Below are 21,167 nucleotides of genomic sequence, written 5' to 3' on the forward strand. Positions count from 1 at the left end.
CAAAACTGTCTTGCTGCAGCTTACCCCTACTCTCTTCATAGAGGACACCTGAATGGTTGGCCATGCTGAATGTTTATGTGTATAGGAAGGTCCGCAGACATAGCTGTTAAAAGTGTTGACCACCTTTACCGTTTTTATTTCCCATGGCTTAGCCTTATAAAAAAAATAAAAGGAAATCTTTGTAGTCTGATCTTAAAGTAATACACCCTTTCATTCGTCTTTCCAATCCACCAAATGTATGTTATCAGGTAGAAGATAGACTGAAGGAATTAAGAAGGCAAGAGCAGACTGTACAGAGGTTGTTGTCTGTAGCCATGTCCACACATTAGTCTTTGACTGATCGGAACTGTTATCTTTTCAAGACATAGGAGCTGTATACACAAAACGTTCAAAAAGACCTTCCATTACAGTTGGGGACAGATAGCCGATGTCTGAATGTTAAAAGGTTATTCCGTCCCTAGACATCTTATCCCCTTTCCAAATGATAGGAGATAAGATATATGATTGTGGGGGTCCGGCTACTTGGACCCCCTGTGATCTCTGGGCCGACACCGCCATGTTCTGAACATGGAAGCTTGGAGCTTCCATGTTTGTGAGATCACACCCCGCCCCCTCCATTAAAGGGGTACTACCGTGCTGACAACTTATCCCCTATCTAAAGGATAGGGGATAAGTTGCCTGATTGCGCGGGGCCCCGCCACTGGGGACCTCCGCGATCTCGCACGCAGCCCCCCTCTCTCATCAGGCCCTGAAGCTCCAGGTCTGATGACGGGTCGGTGATCGTGACGTCACAGCTCCGCCCCCGTGTAACGTCGCGCTCCGCCCCTCAATGCAAGTCTATGGCAGGGGGCGAGACAGCTGTCTCGCCTCGTGCCATAGACTTACATTGAGGGGGCGGAGTGTGATGTCACATGGGGGCGGAGCCGTAACATCACGATACTCCGGCCCCGTGATCGGCAGTCATCAGACCCGGAGCGATGTTCGCTCCGGGGCCTGATGAGAGCGGGGTGCTGCGTGCGAGATCGCGGAGGGGATAAGTTGTCAGCAGAGTAGTACCCCTTTAATGTCTATGGGACGGGGTGTGACGTCTGTGGCATGGAGTGAAGTTTGACCTGTGCATCAGATGACAGAGAAACATCTTATCTCCTATCCCCCCTATCCAAAGGATAAGGCATAAGATGTCTGATCGTGGGGGTCCGGCTGCTGGGACTCCCCTGCAATCTCTGGGCACGGCACGTGCCCAGAGATTGCAGGGGGGTCCCAGCAGCCGGACCCCCGCGATCAGACATCTTATCCCCTATCCTGTGGATAGGGGGGATAGGAGATAAGATGTTTAGAGGTTGAGTACCCCTCATTTCTTCTTGCAATGGATAATGTGTAAATAATCCTTCATAGTGCAAACATGCAATGCGCTACAATTTTAAATTCCGATTATTATTTTTCCTACATTCCATATTTTCCAGATGTATGAAGTTAAACAAGAGAGCGGTATCATGTCAAAGCTCAACAGTGTATGGAACAAATGCACTAAGCCTTTACAACCCAATGTGCCACAAATTAGCGAAAACACGAAGATGAAACCTTTGTCTTATCCCTTCTCCAGAGATAAAATGCATCTGTGAGTAGACGGAACCCCATCCCATGACTCCTATAGAGACGTTAGGGGGGGAATGGATCAAATTAACGTAACTCAAAGAATATGTGAAATATGATTGAACTGTTGTGTTAGTCAGACGGAGAGCGTACATCGGGCCGGCATCGCATGGAACCTCCATATGACTACCATCACCATAAAAATCCACTAGGAAGAGATTTATTATATTCAGTAAGAGTGTCCATTATCACCAATTTTTAGGGGCTTTCAACTTTCAGTTGTACTCCACTGGAAAACATATATTTTTTTTTAAATCAACTGTTGCCAGAAAGTTAAACAGATTTGTAAATTACTTCTATTTAAAAATATTAATCCTTCCAGCACTTATCAGCTGCTGTATGCTCCACAGGAAGTTCTTTTCTTTTTGAATTTCCTTTCTGTCTGACTACAGTGCTCTCTGCTGACACCTCTGTCCATTTTAGGAACTGTCCAGAGTAGGAGCAAATCCCCATAGCAAACCTATCCTGCTCTGGACAGTTCTGAAAATGGACAGAGGGGTCAGCAGGGAGCACTGTGGTCTGTAGTATACAGCAGCTGATAAGCACTGGAAGGGTTAAGATTTTTTAATAGAATTAATTTACAAAGCTGTTTAACTTCCTGGCACCTGTTGATTTAAAAAAATAAATAAAATTCCAGTGGAGTACCCTTTTAAAGTAAGATAGATAAAGGAGTACTCCGGTGAAAAAAAAAATTTTTTCAATCAACTGGTGCCAGAAAGTTAAACAGATTTGTAAATTATTTCTATTTGAAAATCTTAATCCTCCCATTACTTATCAGTTGCTTTATGCTTCACAGGAAGTTGTATTTCTTTCTGGAGTTCTTTTCTGTCTGACCACAGTGCTCTCTGCTGACACCTCTGTCCATGTCAGGAACTGCACAGAGTACAAGCAAATCCCCATAGGAAACCCCTTTTGCTCTGGACAGTTCCTGAGATGGACAGAGGTGTCAGCAGAGAGCACTGTGGTCAGACAGAATAGAACTCCAGAAAGAAATACAACTTCCTGTGGAGCATAAAGCAGCTGATAAGTACTGGAAGGATTACGATTTTTAAATAGAAGTAATTTTCAAATCGGTTTAACTTTCTGGCACCAGTTGAGCTTTTAAAAAATTGTTTTCCAGTGGAGTACCCCTTTAAAGGGGTACTCCGGTGGAAGACTTTTTTTTTTTTTTTTAAATCAACTGGTGCCAGAAAGTTAAACAGATTTGTAAATGACTTCTATTAAAAAATCTTAATCCTTCCAGTACTTATTAGCTGCTGAATACTACAGAGGACATTCTTTTCTTTTTGGAACACAGAGCTCTCTGCTGACATCATGACCACAGTGCTCTCTGCTGACACCTCTGTCCATTTTAAGAACTATCAAGAGTAGAAGAAAATCCCCATTGCAAACATATGCTGCTCTGGACAGTTCCTAAAATGGACAGAGATGTCAGCAGAGAACACTGTGGTCATGATGTCAGCAGAGAGCACTGTTTTCAAAAAAGAAAATAATTTCCTCTGTAGTATTCAGCAGCTGCAGGAGCAGGTTCTGACATAAAATCTAAAAAAAAAAAATGGCAAGTGACCACAATTTTGAAAGTACACCCCTCAAGGAAGGTAACAAGGGGTACAGTGAGTACTTACATGTCACAGGTTTTTTGAACAATGGGCCATAAATTGAAAAATTAGATTTTTTATACTAAAAGGCTGGGGTTACCCAATTTTTTACATTTTCACAAGGGGTAATTGGAGAAATTGGGTTACAAATTTTGGAGGGCTTTGTCCCCTGACTATAAAAATACATCCACATATGGGGTAACGTGCTGGACGGGCGCACAACAAGGCTCAGAAGTCATAGAGGTCACTTTGTATTTGTGGCCTTTGGCATATCAGTAGCTGACGGTTACATACATTCCGAGGAAAATACAAAAATGAAACACCCACATGTGACACCATTACAGAAAGTACCCACCCTGAGGAATGGGTATAGGGGTAAAGAGGACATTTTGAACGCACGGGTGTTTCCTAAATTTATTTTCCAGGAATGAATGAAGGGTAGCTTTTGAAAATTGCAATTTTCAACCTATACTCTGCTTCATTTTTCTGGGAACAACTAACATGTGACTCCGAATTGTCGCCTGGAAATACGACAGAGCTCAGCGAGAACTCTTCGCATTTGAGGCGGATGTTTGTTACGGACCTAACAGTTACATACATTCAGAGGAAAATACAAGAAAGGAACACCCACATGTGAGAATACTATAAACAGTGCACCCCCTAGGGAAGGTGTATAGGGGTGAAGTGGAGATTTGGAACAGACAGGTGTTCCCTACATTTATTTTCCAGAAATGGATGAAGTGTAGTTTGGGGAAAATGAAAATTGCAATTTTAATACTGATATGCCAAATCCCAGAATGATGACCCAGAGCATAGCGAAAATTAAAATTATGTCCGCCCCATTCCCTATGATGTGTGTTGCCGTCCCTATTCTGTTACCTCAAATGCCCACCCCGCACAGGTGGGGAGAGAGCGCTGCGCATTTGAGGCAACTTGCAAACCCCCAATGCTGTTGACTCTGTGTCCCATGGCCCATTTTTTTGGGGGGAAAAAAGAAGATATTATCAGCGGTATTTGGAAAGAGGTTTTTTTTTTTTCTGGGGGGGGGGGGGTTGGTTTTAAAATTTGGAAGACAATGTACTCTGGACTGGTACATTGTAGTAGAATTCTGGGGAATTAAATTAGGAAAAAAGATTAAAAATTTAGTGCTCCATGGAAGCAATCTTTAATGCAGAGGCCCGTATGATCGGGGCAAGTGTCACATTGAGTGGTGGTGTCCTTCCGAATCCCCCTCCTGTTACACACTCTGCATTTTTTCTGGGATCATCCCTTCTTTCCAGTGTGGGGGACCTCACCAGGAGAGTGTTGGCCGGGGATGATCCGGGGAACCACAGTTCCAGAGGTGCTCTGACCCACTCTTTGGCGGTCACCAAAGATCAGGGCCTTTAGAACTTCCTCTTGATACTGGAGGAATGTCCCTGTGTTTCCAGTGTACTGGGACAGTACAAAAGAGTTGTACATGGCAACCTGTACCAAGTAGACTTTTTTAATTCTGAGGGAGGGAGATGGCAGCATGAGGCTCCCCCCTCCCCATACTGCCTTGATTGGTGCGACCAGTGGAGACTAAAGACAGATAAAGGTGCAATTATTTTCATTAGTTTTATTTGGGTTGGTTCAATTCATGGTTTTGCCTGAAAATATGGATCAGAATCCTGCCCAAAATACTATGTGTGAACCCTGCCTTAGGTCAATGGTCGTCTCCCTAACCCCACATGCTCCCACTGTTATGGTAGAAAATAAAGACAAAAAAAAAAAAAAACACACACAAGGCGCCTAGTGCGTTATCCCAGTATTCCAAAGTTGTACAAAGCTGGTATTGTGCTCACCTGGAGAGCAATACACGTGCGCCTATCACCCAAACTATGTGGGGACAGAGGTCCAGTGGATTCCTAGGAGTCTTGCAATGCTGTAGGGATGTGAAAACCGGCCTTGGTCCGTCCACGAGTGAAGCAGAAACGATACAAATAGAATTTTCACTTTATCTAACTTAAGTCATTTCCAAGGTATTAAAGATGTGTTAACATTTTAGGTACAACATCAAAGACAAGGAAACATTTTTTGACAATGCAACGCGCAGTCGAATAGTAAGTATGCCTGAAATTCTAAGAGGTCCAAAATTTCAGTCAGGAATCTATCTATCTATCTCATATCTGTCTATCTATCTATCTCATATCTATCTCATATCTATCGATCTCATATCTATCTCATATCTATCTATCTATCTATCTATCTCATATCTATCTATCTATCTATCTATCTCCTATCTATCTCCTATCTATCTCATGTCTATCTATCTATCTCATACCTATCTCATGTCTATCTATCTATCTATCTATCTCATATCTATCTATCTATCTATCTATCTATCTCATATCTATTTATCTATCTCATATCTATCTTATATCTATCTATCTCATTTCTATCTCTCTATCTATCTCATATCTATCTCATGTCTATCTCATATCTATCTATCTATCTATCTATCTCATATCTATCTCATATCTATCTATCTATCTATCTATCTATCTCATATCATATCTATCTATCTATCTATCTCATATCTATCTATCTATCTATCTATCTCATATCTATCTATCTCATATCTATCTATCTATCATCTGATATCTATCTATCTCATATCTATCTATCTATCTCATATCTATCTATCTCATATCTATCTTATATCTATCGTCCTGTCTTAATAGTCAATTAAGCTGGTTTATAATTGTCCTTTTTGCTTTCCTAGGTATATGAAATTCTGAAGAGAACGTCTTGTACAAAGGCCAAATACAGTATGGGTATGTGTGTTATTTTATATTTGTTATATAACTGAGTTATATGTTTTATACAAAGTTACATCACATAACTTTTTGGAAAAAAAAGTCAATAGTAAAAGTCGTCCGCGCTGTTGGAGCATTTTGCCAGCACTTAACCCCATCTAAATATAGGAGTGGAACTTGTTTCCTATATGCAGCTATAGAAATAGAGACTGTAAGACCATTGGGTTTATGTCCCTTCCCTTACTTGCTTATGTGTCCATGGAATGGGATGAGCTCATTGTGAATCCACCACCATGAAAGCATCAACATTGTTCGGGCAAAACCTTCTACAGATTCTACACTTCTGTAGGTTGTCTCTTGGGTATCTATGCTCACATAGGGGAATATGCAAATCAGCTCGTTACATCACCTTTTCAGGCGATGTTCCCTGGTATCAGCTTAGCTCCAGTTACGGAAAATAAAAAGCTAATTGGGATTAATGCCAAGCCAGAACTCTCTCTCTCCAGAAGGAAAGAGCACCCATCTGCAGATGGGTGCTCTTTCCTTCTGGAGAGAGAGAGTTCTGGCTTGGCATTAATCCCGATTAGCTTTTTATATTCTGTAACTGGCGCTAAGCTGATACCAGGGAACATTGCCTGAAAAGGTGATGTAATGAGCTGATTTGCATATTCCCCTTCCCAGAATGCCTGCGGAGTGCTTAGTGGCCCTTGAAAGCTCCGTCACACCAGGAGTGGTGAACTCTCCCTGAGTTAAATACTCATACCGTTTATGCTCACATAAAAAGATATATGTCCCATCTTTGGTCTTTAGTAGGGTGAGTGGGATATGTTGGGGAATTCCTATTCATTTCCCAGTATGTCACGCACCATCTACCCTCCAGTTTGTTAATTGTAAGCTGAGAGGAAAGAATTCTAAATGTCTATTTTCCCTTTACTACGGACGCATACTTTTTGAATGTTTTTGTCTCGGTTTTTATGATCCTGATATTACATTTTCCAGTATTTCATAGCACTTGGACCAATAATAGGGCATTTCTGCTGACACGTTATTATGCGCGCAGGTGAATATACTATATACAATCGTTCCATCGTTTCCGCTCTTGTGTTTCTATATTTTTACTGGCTTAGCACGTGCCAATTGTGAGCTGAACTCTCTGAAAGCAGTTACGGCGTTGGCTTTAAATAGGGAAACACGGTCCAGGACTACCTGTGAGGTTTCGTGTCATTCAATGCTATTCTAGGAAACTTTTTTTTATTGTGCTTTTACGCCAAAAATTGAAATAACTTTGCTCTCATAGTGGTTTGGTAGAAGCCAATGTTGTAAGAGGGACTGCGCCCAGTCTTAGTTGGTGGCACCATTAAAGGGGTACTCCGCTGCTCAGCGTTTGGAACAAACTGTTCCCGAATGCTGGAGCCGGCAGCTTGGGATGTCATAGACCCGCCCCCTCATGATGTCACGCCCCGCCCCTCAATGCAAGTCTATGGAAGGGGGCATGACGGCTGTCATGCCCCCTCCCATAGACTTGCAATGAGGGGGTGGGTGTGACACCATGAAGGGGCGGGGCTATGACATCACGATCTCCCGGTCCCAGCTCCAGCATTCGGAACAGTTTGGCCCATACGCTGAGCAGAGAAGTACCCCTTTAAATCTTGGCCCAAGGGTCATGACAAGGGGGTGAAAAAGGAAGGCAAAAACACCAAGCCCATTTCTAGTTGACACTATTGGGGTCCAGATTGGCATTTTGCTATGAGGACACATATCTTTTGTAGCTTGTAGCTTCTGGGCCCCGATGTAAAATCTGTAACAGGGCCCATATATGCCTATTATAATACTGGTCTCTTATGGGGCAGATGTGCTTTGGGGCCCCATTAGGCACCAGGGCCCCGATGTGACTACTATCTCTGCTTCCTCTACAGCTACGCCCCTGCTTCTATATACATACCTCAATCGAAACCCCAAAAAGGTCAATATAAACAATGGGCAATATTACATATGTAGAAAAATGGCATGTTTAAAGGGGTACTCCGCTGCTCAGTGTTTGGAACAAACTGTTCCGAACGCTGGAGCCGGCATCGGGAGCTTGTGATGTCGTAGCCCCTCCTCCTCATGATGTCACACCCGCCCCCTCAATGCAAATCTATGGGAGGGGGCGGGACAGCCGTCATGCCCCCTCGCATAGACTTGCATTGAGGGGACGGGGCGTGACATAATTAGGGGGCGGTGCTATGACATCATGAGCGCCTCCCATAGATGTCATGAGCCCGCTCCCATGCACTTGCATTAAGGGGGAGGGGTGTGACAAAATGAGGGTGGGGTGCGCTATGACTCCCGCCCCCTCAATGCAAGTCTATGGGAGGGGGCATGACAGCCGTCACACCCCCTCCCATAGACTTGCATTGTGGGTGCGGTGCTATGACATCATGAGCCCCTCCCATAGACGTCATGAGCCCGCTCCCATACACTTACATTAAGGGGGTGGGACGTGAAATAATGAGGGGGTGGTGCTATGACGTCATGATCTCCCGCCCCCTCAATGTAAGTCTATGGGAGGGGGCATGACAGCTGTCACGCCCACTCCCATAGACTTGCATTGAGGGGGTGGGGCGTGATGTCATGAGGGGGCGGGGGTATGATGTCACGAGCTCCCGGCGCCGGCTACATTCGGAACATAGCCCCGCTCCCTCATGACATCACGCCCCACCCCCTCAATACAAGTCTATGGGAGTGGGCATGACAATGTGAAAAAATGGAGTATAAAGCATGTTGTTTAGTCTTCTTATATTATGTGCAGGCTGAACAAAATGTTGTCGCTTTCCGAAAACTTTAAACAAAGCTGTTATTGTTGGATTGTTTCTTAGTTCTTTGAGTGCACAAGGGTGAACTGATCCCAATAAACTGTAGGACTGATGGGCTTATTAGTTCTTTAGGAAGCAAAGCCCATTCCTATGGGAATATCCAATGACATAGTATAAAACCCCTTTAAAGGGGTATTTCAGGCAAAACCTTTTTTTTTATATATATCAACTGGCTCCGGAAAGTTAAACAGATTTGTAAATTACTTCTATTAAAAAAATCTTAATCCTTCCAATAGTTATTAGCTTCTGAAGTTTTCTGTCTAACTGCTCAATGATGATGTCACGTCCCGGGAGCTGTGCATGATGGGAAAATATCCCCATAGGAACTGCACAGCTCCCGAGACGTGAGTCATCAGAGAGCGGTTAGACAGAAAACAGCAACTCAACTTCAGAAGCTAATAACTATTGGAAGGATGAAGATTTGTTAATAGAAGTAATTCACAAATCTGTTTAACTTTCCGGAGCCAGTTGATATATAAAAAAAAGTTTTGGCCTGGAATACCCCTTTAAGGTGCATTTCTCTTCTATTTTAGTGTGCATTTGTTTCATATATGTTATGGCTATATACGACACCATTCCGGTATAAAACCATTATGCATTCTCCTGGATTTTCTCTGTATTGTAGAGTCATGTCCTATATTGCAGATCAGTAATAACCCATTTTTTATTTTTATTTTAAAGGTATTACCACATTGATAGCAAACCATGTCTATGACTCAGCGTATTCTCTCCATGATGTAAGTTGTGTTCATGTTTCCAAAAAGCTAATTGTTGTCTTACTGGCCCTTATTTACTAAGAGTGTTGTGTAGGTTTCTTTTTGGGTTTTAATTCCCTACAATTTTTTTTCCACTGTATTTACTAAGGTTTCCCTACATTTTCCACTTTCCCTACACTTTGCTTTTTTTACACATGTTCTGATCTGTCTGGATTTCCTCAGCTCAAATCCACCACATTTTTTGTGGAAACCCAAGTAAATATGTTGGGTTTTTGTGAAAATATCAAGACGCCCCTTTTCGGTGACCACGCCCCCTTTCTCAGACGACTACGCCCCTTTTTCAGGTTTTCTTAGCACAATGGAGAGTTAGTCGGGACTTTTTCAATTAGGTTGCAAATTCTGGCGCAAATTCTGGCGCAGACAGAATTTCTGGCGCAATGCACCAGAATATGGCGCACAACCCGACAAAACATGTCGGGTTTGCAATAGTAAATGAGGGCCAATATGTTTAAAGATAAGACTATAGATGTGATATTAAGTTAGTGGTGGCCACTACTAGGGGGCTTTTAAATATTGTAGTAAGTCATCAGTAAGATATATATATTACAATATCATGGGGCCCCCTTGTGCCCACCCTTTATAGACACCCCGCCAGTCTGATGAGGGTGATAGTACTGTGGTTGCTTCCATACACTCCTGTGACACTTAGGCAGCCTGTTCATGATCCCACAGTGACAGGAATGTGGCCACCACGTTCTCATTGGGGTAGAACCAGACACTAGAAAGGAAGGCTTCCTACAATACCTAAAGCTTGGCTGCGCTGACTCCTCAACTCCTCCAGTAAGTGTAGGCAGCACATAGAATTGCATAGCGGGGGCGGGGGGTGATGTCACACGGGGGCTGAGTAGTGACTTCACGATACTCCGGCCCCGTGGTCGCCACCCCGCTGTTTGTGAGCTGGCACCTCGGCGTGCAGCTCAAACAGGTGGGTGGCGAATACAAGATTGCGGGGGTCCCCAGTGGCGGGACCCCCCTGGTGAGACATTTTATCCCCTATCCTTTGGATAGGGGATAAGATGTCTCAGGGCCGGAGTACCCCTTTAAGGACCTGCACGTCATGTGACTCAGGTCCTTAAGCATTCGCCTACATAGATCGTGAAAGGAAAGAAGGAGAGAGAGAGAGAGTGAGAGGGATACATTATGAGATAGATACAAAATAGATAGATAGCTATGAGATAGATAGATAGATAGATATGAGATAGATATGAGATAGATATGAGATAGATAGATAGATATGAGATAGATAGATATGAGATAGATATGAGATAGATAGATATGAGATAGATAGATATGAGATAGATATAAAAGGAATCTATAGATAGATATAAATAGATAGATATAAAATAGATAGATAGCTATGAGATAGGTAGATAGATAGATATGAGCTAGATATGAGATATAGATAGATAGATATGAGAGAGATAGATAGATGGATAGATAGATAGCTATGAGATAGATATGAGATAGATAGATATGAGATAGATAGATATGAGATAGATATTAGATAGATAGATATGAGAGAGATAGATAGATATGAGATAGATATAAAAGGAATCTATAAATAGATATAAATAGATAGATATAAAATAGATAGATAGCTATGAGATAGGTAGATAGATAGATATGAGATAGATATGAAATAGAGATAGATATGAGATAGCGGTCCTGCTGCTGGGTTGTTGACCTCCTACGGCCTCTTCCACGTCTCCTGATGTACTGGCCTGTCTCCTGGTAGCGCCTCCATGCTCTGGACACTACGCTGACAGACACAGCAAACCTTCTTTCCACAGTTTGCATTTATGTGCAATCCTGGATGAGCTGCACTACCTGAGCCACTTGTGTGGGTTGTAGACTCCGTCTCATGCTACCACTAGAGTGAAAGCACCGCCAGCATTCAAAAGTGACCAAAACATCAGCCATGAAGCATAGGAACCGAGAAGTGGTCTGTGGTCACCACCTGCAAAACCACTCCTTTATTGGGGGTGTCTTGCTAATTGCCTATAATTTCCACCTGTTGTCTGTTCCATTTGCACAACAGCATGTGAAATTGATTGTCAATCAGTGTTGCTTCCTGTAGAGTCCTGTGTAGAAAGTTATAATAATGCATTCATTTCCTCTATTTCCAGGGGGACTATGATCACAACAAGGGAGAAATGAATGAGAGGATGGTAAGATGTTTCCTTTTCTTATATTTCACATGCCATCCGTTGTTCAATCTTGCTTGTAATAAGCTCCTCCTTCCTAAACAACACTCCACCCCTTTTAGTATAAGCTCCTCCTTCCTAAACAAAACCCCTCCCCTTTTAGCATTTGACTTCCGCTTATTAATTTCTTGTATATTTGGCTCCTTCAGCCATGTGATTCCATCTTAGCAATAACAATATCAAGCACAATATAAAGTCTGGAATGAATTATTTCTAAGCGTTCCCTTTGAAGAATAATTAGGATAATATTTTTGGCCTCTGAATTGCGCAGGATATCGTTTCTGGCAGAAAATTTCTAGAAAAACTGCATTTCTAGATACTGGAATTTCTGCAATGCCTCGTAAACAAAATACATTTAACACATTCACTCAGACAAGTATATGTCCCAGACAAGTGATCTCCGAACTGTGGACCTCCAGATGTTGCAAAACAACAACTCCCAGCATGCCTGGACAGCCATTGGCTGTCCATGCATACAGGGAGTTGCTGTTTTGCAACATCTGGAGGTCCACAATTTTGAGACCACTGTGTGGGCATCTATGCACCATGGGACCTCCACCACTAGAGGGCTCGTAGAGCTGGCCAATGCAGCAGAGTAGGCTTTCCTTGTTTTCTGCAGATCATTCTTTAGCTTTGCTGTACAGACTAAGACAGAAAAGCAGAGTCATATCATTATTAAAGGGTGGGCAGTGACAGCTGTATAGTACTGCCGTATGGCTCAGCAAGGCCTTGTATGCAGATCTCTTGTTCTCTAGCGCAAAGCCACACCCACTTTTATTTTCAACCCTTTTTGTATATCGGTCCATCTTGCAAGTCGGAGTGACTTGCAAGATGGACCGATACACAAAAAGGGTTGAAAATAAAAGTCACTTCCACAAAGCTACTCTTATTGCAAAGCCACGCCCTGTTTAATTTTCAGCCAACAATCTCTTCATCAAAACTAAGCATCACCCGGGGACGGGATATGAGGAAGGAATATGAGGATGGGATATGAGGACGGGATATGAGGATGGGATATGAGGATGGGATATGAGGATGGGATATGAGGATGGGATATGAGGTTGGGATATGAGGACGGGATATAAGGATGGGATATGAGGTTGGGATATGAGGATGGGATATGAGGAAGGCATATGAGGACGGGATATGATGTCTGGATATGAGGACGCGATATGAGGATGGGATATGAGGTCAGAATATGAGGTTTGGATATGAGGATGGGATATGAGGTCGGAATATGAGGATGGGATATGAGATCGGGATATGAGAACGGGATATGAGGACGGGATATGAGGATGGGATATGAGGATGGGATATGAGGTTGGGATATGAGGACGGGATATAAGAATGGGATATGAGGTTGGGATATGAGGATGGGATATGAGGTGAGAATATGAGGTTGGGATATGAGGTCAGGATATGAGGACAGGATATGAGGTTGGGATATGAGGTCGGGATATTAGGATAGGATATGAGGATCGGATATGAGGTCGGGATATGAGGACGGGATATGAGGTCGGGATATGAGGTTGTTATTTGAGGACGGGATTTGAGGTCATAATATGAGGTTGGGATATGAGGATGGGATATGAGGAAGGCATATGAGGACGGGATATGATGTCTGGATATGAGGACGCAATATGAGGATGGGATATGAGGTCAGAATATGAGGTCGGGATATGTGGACGCATATAAGGATAACAAACGAGGTCCGGATATGAGGACGAGATATGAGGACAAGAGCTTCCTCCTATGTTGCTTTTCCTCTCCCACAAGGATTAGGTAGGAAAAACAAGGCAACACCAGGTACTCAGCTAGTCTAAGATATAGTACAGTGGTCCCCAACCAAGTCCTCAAGGCCCACCATAGAATAGAATAGAACAGGAAAAAATGTAAATTCTCGACTGTTTGTTTGGCCTTGAGGACTGGGTTGGGGACCTCTGATGCAGTGTTACACATTGAAGTTTGTAAATAATCTAAGGGGGAACCCTGACAATAAGCTGATCAAACAGCGCCCGAGAATGATCATATCAGAAATGAATGGGGCCGTGCTGCAATACCACACACAACCTGGGGACAGATGTGGCGCTGTTCTTACAAGAAAGCGGCCTAAGGTCAACCCTCATAGGAACCGTATCCTGTTGCAAGGCATTGTAGGACATTAGAAGAACATAGCTAATGTTCTACATTGGAATTGGATTGAGCTGCTAGACCAGTGGTCTCCCAACTGTGGACTTCCAGATGTTGCAAAACTACAACTCCCAGCCTACCCGGTCAGCCGTTGGCGTGCTGGGAGTTGTCGTTTTGCAACATCTGGAGGCCCACAATTTGGAGACCACTGTCCTAGAATATGGGCGCCTATGCAATATGGGACCTCCACCACTAGGGGGCTCGTAGAGCTGGTCAATGCAGCAGAGTAGGCTGAACCTTTCTTTCTTCTGCAGCTCATTGTTCAGCTTTGCTGTACAGACTAAAACAGAAAAGCAGAGTCATATTATTATTAAAGAGCATGCTGATAGTTGTAGTTCCGCAACATTTGGAGGTCAACAGACTGGAGACCACAGTGCTAGACCATTCACACCCCCCCCCTTAGCCACAAATAGTTCTGTTATTTCCCTTAAAGGGGTACTCCGCTTCTCACCGTTTGGAACAGACTGTTCCGAACGCTGGAGCCGGTGTCGGGAGCTCATGACATTATAGCCCCGCCCCTCATGATGTCACGCCCCGAACCCTCAATGCAATTCTACGGCTGTCACGCCCCCTCCCATAGACTTGCATTGAGGGGGTGTTGCTTGACATCATGAGGAGGGGCTATGACTTCACAAACTTCCGGCACCGGCTCCAGCGTTCGGAACAGTTTGTTCCAAGCGCTGAGAAGCGGAGTAACCCTTTAAAGAATAAATCCAAAGTTTTGAAGCCAGCACGATCTTCAGCTCCAGGGTGGGGAGACACAGGCCATGCTGGGCAATAAAGTTGCAGAGACTATTAAACCATGCCCAGTGAGTTCCGTGCACGAGCCCTTTTCTGATAAACGAGATTCGTGCAAGGAACTTGCTGGGCGTGATCCCGTTGCCCCAGAGTGGCCTGTGTTGTCCACGTTGGATCTAAAGATCACGTGGGCCTGAAACTTTGGATTTACCCTTTAACATGGGTACTCCCGTGGAAAACTTTTTTTTTTTTTTTAAGGGTGCATTCCCCCATGGGTATTTTGCTGCGTATTTGCAGGGTATTTGCTGCGTATTTGGTGCTGCGTATTTTCCTACCCATTGACTTCAACAGGGAAAATAAAATACGCAGCAGCAAATACGCAGCAAATACGCCGTGTGGGAACGTACCCTAAATCAACTGGTGCCAGAAAGTTAAACAGATTTGTAAATTACTTCTTATAAAAAATCTTAATCCTTCCTGTCCTTTTTAGGGGCTGTATACTACTCAGGAAATGCTTTACTTTTTAGATTTCCCTGATGTCATGACCACAGTGCTCTCTGCTGACCTCTGCTCGTCCATTTTAGGAACTGTCTAGAGCAGCATATGTTTGCTATGGGGATTTTCTCCTTCTCTGGACAGTTCCTAAAATGGACAGCAGAGGTCAGCAGAGAGCGCTGTGGTCATGACATCAGAGAAATCTAAAAGGTAAAGCATTTTCTCTGTAATATACAGCCCCTAAAAATTACTGGAAGGATTAAGATTTTTTAATAGAAGTAATTTACAAATCTGTTTAACTTTCTGGCACCAGTTTATTTAAAAAAAAAAAAAAAAGTTTTCCATGGGAGTACCCCTTTAATCTCCTACATGTCCCACACAGGAGTTGTCCCATGAAGGCAACTACAGTCTGTATACCCTTTTAGGGCAAATGGATGATGTCCTCCTCTATGACCCAAAACAGGGAATCGCTGAAAAGCAGAGGCTCCTGCAGACTCAAGACATTCATGTATCGCCATGGAGGCACATTATACATTTTCTTTGTTACTTCTAGAGATGAACGAACTTACAGTAAATTCGATTTGTCGCGAACTTCTCGGCTCGGCAGTTGATGACTTATCCTGCGTAAATTAGTTCAGCCTTCAGGTGCTCCGTTGGGCTGGAAAAGGTGGATACAGTCCTAGGAAAGAGTCTCCTAGGACTGTATCCACCTTTTCCAGCCCACCGGAGCACCTGAAAGCTGAACTAATTTATGCAGGAAAAGGCATCAACTGCCGAGCCGAGAAGTTCGTGACGAATCGAATTTCCTGTAAGTTCGCTCATCTCTAGTTACTTCCCCTGAAGCAATCAGCTGTTCCGTGAAATAACCGGTTATTCTAAAATAGTCTTTTTTTTCCAGCTATTACATCGAGAGTGGGCAAGATATGGAGCATTTTACAAATATCAGCCTATTGACTTAATAAGGTAATGTGATTTCAAATTTTTTATTATAAAAAAAATTAAAATAATAATAATAATAGTTGCTGATAATAATAATAATAAAATAATAATAATAATATAATAATAATACTTATTTTTTTTTTTTTTTTTTATACAGCCCAAATTAAAGAGTTTATTCAGGATTACAAAAATGTGGCTACTCTTTTCCAAAAATCTGTTCCATACCTCAATGGTCTGGTATTGCAACTTAGTTGCGTTATAGAGGCTGGGGGGCCAAGCAGTAATACTATACACAACCTGAGGACAGGTGTGGTGCTGTTTTTGGAAGAAAGCAGCCATATATTTCTAATCCCAAACAAAACACTTTAATGAACTAAGAATGAACGTGTTATTAGTCCTTTAAGGTTTATTTAATTTGACACTTATTTAACTGTTTTTCCAATTTAATTAAATTTAGCCTTATTTAAATTACTATTCTCGAAAATCTATCACTGAAATGTGGGCACTAGGAAGTATGAGAAAGAAAAAAAAAGATTACATAGATAGATGTCAATACATTTCTGAGCAGATCTCCCAAAAGATCCACCCAGAAATGCATTGCCGTCTATGGGGACGGCAATGCACTCCGTGTGGTCCTAGTGCCGCCGGCTCGATCTCAGGCAGAAATTCTGCCCAGAGATTCCGCAGTGTGAACCCAGCCTTAGGGTCTATTTACGCGGCAGAATTTCCGCTTGCGGAATTCCCCCTCAAATTAAAGCCCATAGACTTCTATGGGATTCCGCACTCCCATTCACACTTCTGAATTTTCCGCTTGCGGAAATTCAGAAGTGTGAATGGGAGTGCGGAATCCCATAGAAGTCTATGGGCTTTAATTTGGGGCGGAATTCCGCAAGCGTGTGCATAGACCCTTACTGTGTTCTCTCCCAGTTCTGTGTCATGTGACCTGCATGGACTAATAATGTAAGCCCATTGGGAGGTCATCATCTCAAGTGGACAAAGGAGCGGGCTTTTCTCCCTACCTGTTCTCGTAATTGATCAGGGCCAATAAAAACTTTCGACCTGTCCCTAGTACCCGTCAAATGTTTTTTTTTATTTTTTTTTTTTATATTGACATATAAACTTTTCAGTCTATTTAGTCAAATTCCTCACTTATGATCCATCAGTTATATATATTTTTTTACTTTTCTTTTTTCTTTTTTTTGTTATTTGTATAATATGCCCAAAAACAAATGTTTATGAGACCACACAGAGACAACCATTTCTATTTAGAAAATACGACGAAAAAGAAACCCCATCGCAATTAGTCCCAGCCTTCCCTTTTGCCCCCCCCCCCCACACACACACACCCCCGGAATTACGCCAGGGGTTCTTTCGCTGCCAAAAAACATGAGAAAAAGTTACAAAACAAAGATGGACTTTTATTTCCTTCAGCTTAACAGGGACATTTTAGCAGATGCGGAGGATACAACCCTCGCTGGGAAAAGCACCAAAACTGATTTGCATGGTTAATCATTTGGGAAGCTGGCAAAGAAACAATGACTTCCATCCAGGAAACCCGATCGTTGTTTCAAGACTGATAGATAAGATCTGAAGTGGAAAGAGGCACTCGAACATTTTCGATGACAGACGAGTTGAGATCATTAACTACTTACTCTTGATCATGTATCATGATACACGGCTAATGAAAGATATAGAGGAGAAGAAGTTACTTCCCCTCACAGCAGTTGTTACTCTATATTTTACACTTATCGTTCAATTTACCGGCCATTTGGAATATCCATTTCCCCCCTTTCCTTGGGGCTGGGATCATCTTGTCACGGGTATAGAATGCGAGGCTACGAGCTATTGTATGGATATTCAGCCAGTTAACACATTGTACTGGATAATTCCTCGGGCATGAAGGACTCAACACAAAGTGGTCTCGAATGGCGCTCAAGTAGATTTTTCAATTAGTATTATATTCTTTTGGAAAGGGAATATACTGCATACGTTCCAGTGCATCTAAAATTAATACAATAAAAAAGATTAGAGGGGTAGTCCCCTGGAAATAATGTTTTTTTAAATCAACTGGTGCAAGAAAGTTAAACAGATTTGAAAATTACTTGTATTAAAAAAAAATGTACTCCTTCCAGTACTTATCAGCTGCTGTATACTACAGAGGAAGTTCTTTTCTTTTTGAATTTCTTTTCTAGTCTGACATTTTAGGAACTGTCCGGAGAAGGATAGGTGTAACGGATCACGGCAGGTGGTGGATCCCCTGGGCCTGTGTGGATGATGACGTGAGCCGTGCCAGGGAGCGGAGTCTAAGGTGCAGCTGGTTTTCACCAGAGCCTGCGGCAAAGCGGGATGGTCTTGCTGCGGCAGGAGGCACCTAGGTCGCTACCTCTAGTACGACTTGTCCACACAGGTTGCTAGGAGGAAGCGGGGTACAGAGGATAAAGAGTAGACAAGATGTGGTCAGGATAGCTGAAGGTCAGGGCAGGAGGCACAGTAGCAGGGTCAGATAACGGAATAAGGATCAGGTACACGGATAGACAGGAACACAGGAAACACAGTAGCTTTCTCTCAGGCACTAGGGCAAAAAAAACATCCGGTCAAGGGCAGGGGGAGGTGCAGATACTTATAGACAGGGTGCAGGGTGCAGGTGATGACACTAATTTGGGCGTACTTGAGCCTCTTAGTCACATCGCTTTGCCACACCCATGTGACAATTTAGGGAAAAGTGCAGAGAGTCAACCAAATAACATAGGGGGAGATTTATCAAAAACTGCCCAGAGGAAAAGTTGCTGAGTTGCCCATAGCAACCAATCAGATCGCTTCTTTCATTTTTCAGAGGCCTTTTCTAAAATGAAAGCAGTGATCTCTTCCTCCACGCAGGTTTGGATAAATCTCCCCCATAATCCCTATATCTCGGCGACGAGGGGCAAAGCAACATAATACAAAACAGTATTGGAATCAGGGCACCTGATACTACCAAATTGTATTAAACTTTTTTCTTTTTTCTTTTTTTTTAAATACTGACCGAAGTTAGCCTTTAAATCCTTTATGGGATACCGAGATACCAACATCCCTTTTTATACAGTTAATAAAAATGTAAAAATTAGCAAATTCCATGTAAAATACAGTCAGGTCCATAAATATTGGGACATCGACACAATTCTAAAATTTTTGGCTCTATACACCAGCACAATGGATTTGAAATGAAATGAACAAGATGTGCTTTCACTCCAGACGGTCAGCTTTAATTTGAGGGTATTTACATGCAAATCAGGTGAACGGTGTAAGAACTACAACAGTTTGCATATGTGTCTCCCACTTATTAAGGGACCAAAAGTAATGGGACAGAATAATAATCATAAATCAAACTTTCACTTTTTAATACTTGGTTGCAAATCCTTTGCAGTCAATTACAGCCTGAAGTCTGGAACGCATAGACATCAGCAGACATTGCTGGGTTTCATCCCTGGTGATGCTCTGCCGCCTCTACTGCAAATGTCTTCAGTTCCTACATTTTCCCTTCAGTTTTGTCTTCAGAAAGTGAAATGCATGCTCAATCGGATTCAGGTCAGGTGATTGACTTGGCCATTACATAATATTCCACTTCTTTCCCTTAATAAACTCTTTGGTTGCGTGATGAGGTGTATGCTTAGGATCATGTTCCTTTCTCCATACTCTTCTCTTCCCTCTGGTACAAGTTGATCTTGGTCTCCTCTGTCCATAGGATGTTGTTCCAGAACTGTGAAGGCTTTTTACATATCATTTGGCAAACTCTAATCTGGCCTTCCTGTTTTTGAGGCTCACCAATGGTTTCCACTCTGGTGAAATCTTCTCTTGATTGTTGACTTTGACACATATAAACCTACCTCCTGGAGAGTGTTCTTGATCTGGCCAACTATTGTGAAGGGGGTTTCTTCACCAGGGAAAGAATTCTTCGGTCATCCTCCACAGTTGTTTTCCTTGGTCTTCTGGGTCTTTTGGTGTTGCTGAGCTCCCCGGTGCATTCCTTCTTTTTAAGAATGTTCCAAACAGTTGTTTTGGCCACGCCTAATGTTTTGGCTATCTCTCTGATGGGTTTGTTTTGTTTTTACAGCCTAATGATGGCTTCACTTCACTGACTCTGTGGATCTCATCTTGAGAGTTGACAGCAACAGATTCCAAATGCAAATAGCACACTTGAAATGAACTCTGGACCTATTATCTGCTCATTGTAATTGGGATAATGAGGGAATAACACACACCTGGCCATGGTGAGAAGCCAATTGTCCCATTACTTTTGGTCCCTTAACAAGTGGGAGGCACATGCAAACTGTTGTAATTCCTACACCGTTCACCTGATTTGGATGTAAATACCCTCAAATTAAAGCTGACAGTCTGCAGTTAAAGCACATCTTGTTTGTTTCAAAAATGTTAGAATTGTGTCATTTTTTTTCTTCAAATTTTTAAATTGAGAAATATTTGAGTTGTACTTGTGTTTTTAACTGTCTGCTTATTCCAGAAAGTATTTTGGAGAAAAAATTGGATTATATTTCGCCTGGCTTGGTCTATATACGTGGCTACTTATTCCTGCCTCTGTAGTTGGGATCATAGTGTTTCTATATGGATGTGTGACGGTTGACACCGATGTTCCTAGGTAAGATGTTTTCGAAATGTCCTCCCACCCCTTCCATTGACCAGAATAAATAAATGCTATATATATATATATATATATATATATATATATATATATATATATATATTGGTTTTGTTTGTTTTTTTAACAAATCTTTCAAGTAAATACCCACTCATATATATATATCTGAACATCAAATATTCTTCTTTACTTAATATGACGTTATATTAAATAATGTGTTCTGTTTGCAGTCACCACTAGGGGAGCTACAGCGTTTTCTACATACTGCTTAATTACCTCTATTCAGCTTAATGCATACATTGTATACAT

General features: G+C 42.4%; 1 protein-coding gene across 3 annotated transcripts in view; it reads left to right on the top strand.

The window, feature by feature from the left end:
• The window catches only part of ANO2 (anoctamin 2), a 233,914-nt gene that overhangs the window by 76,912 nt on the left and 135,835 nt on the right, over window positions 1–21,167 (top strand). For all 3 annotated transcript variants that reach the window (XM_056517209.1, XM_056517211.1, XM_056517210.1), the window contains 7 exons: window positions 1,464–1,618; window positions 5,281–5,335; window positions 5,998–6,049; window positions 9,568–9,623; window positions 11,789–11,830; window positions 16,188–16,252; window positions 20,724–20,858. In XM_056517209.1, coding sequence (XP_056373184.1) covers window positions 1,464–1,618; window positions 5,281–5,335; window positions 5,998–6,049; window positions 9,568–9,623; window positions 11,789–11,830; window positions 16,188–16,252; window positions 20,724–20,858 — 560 coding nt within the window. The remainder of the gene's footprint in view (window positions 1–1,463; window positions 1,619–5,280; window positions 5,336–5,997; window positions 6,050–9,567; window positions 9,624–11,788; window positions 11,831–16,187; window positions 16,253–20,723; window positions 20,859–21,167) is intronic.

This window comes from Hyla sarda, chromosome 4 (genome assembly GCF_029499605.1).
Source record: "Hyla sarda isolate aHylSar1 chromosome 4, aHylSar1.hap1, whole genome shotgun sequence".
In the NCBI taxonomy this organism is placed as follows: domain Eukaryota; kingdom Metazoa; phylum Chordata; class Amphibia; order Anura; family Hylidae; genus Hyla; species Hyla sarda.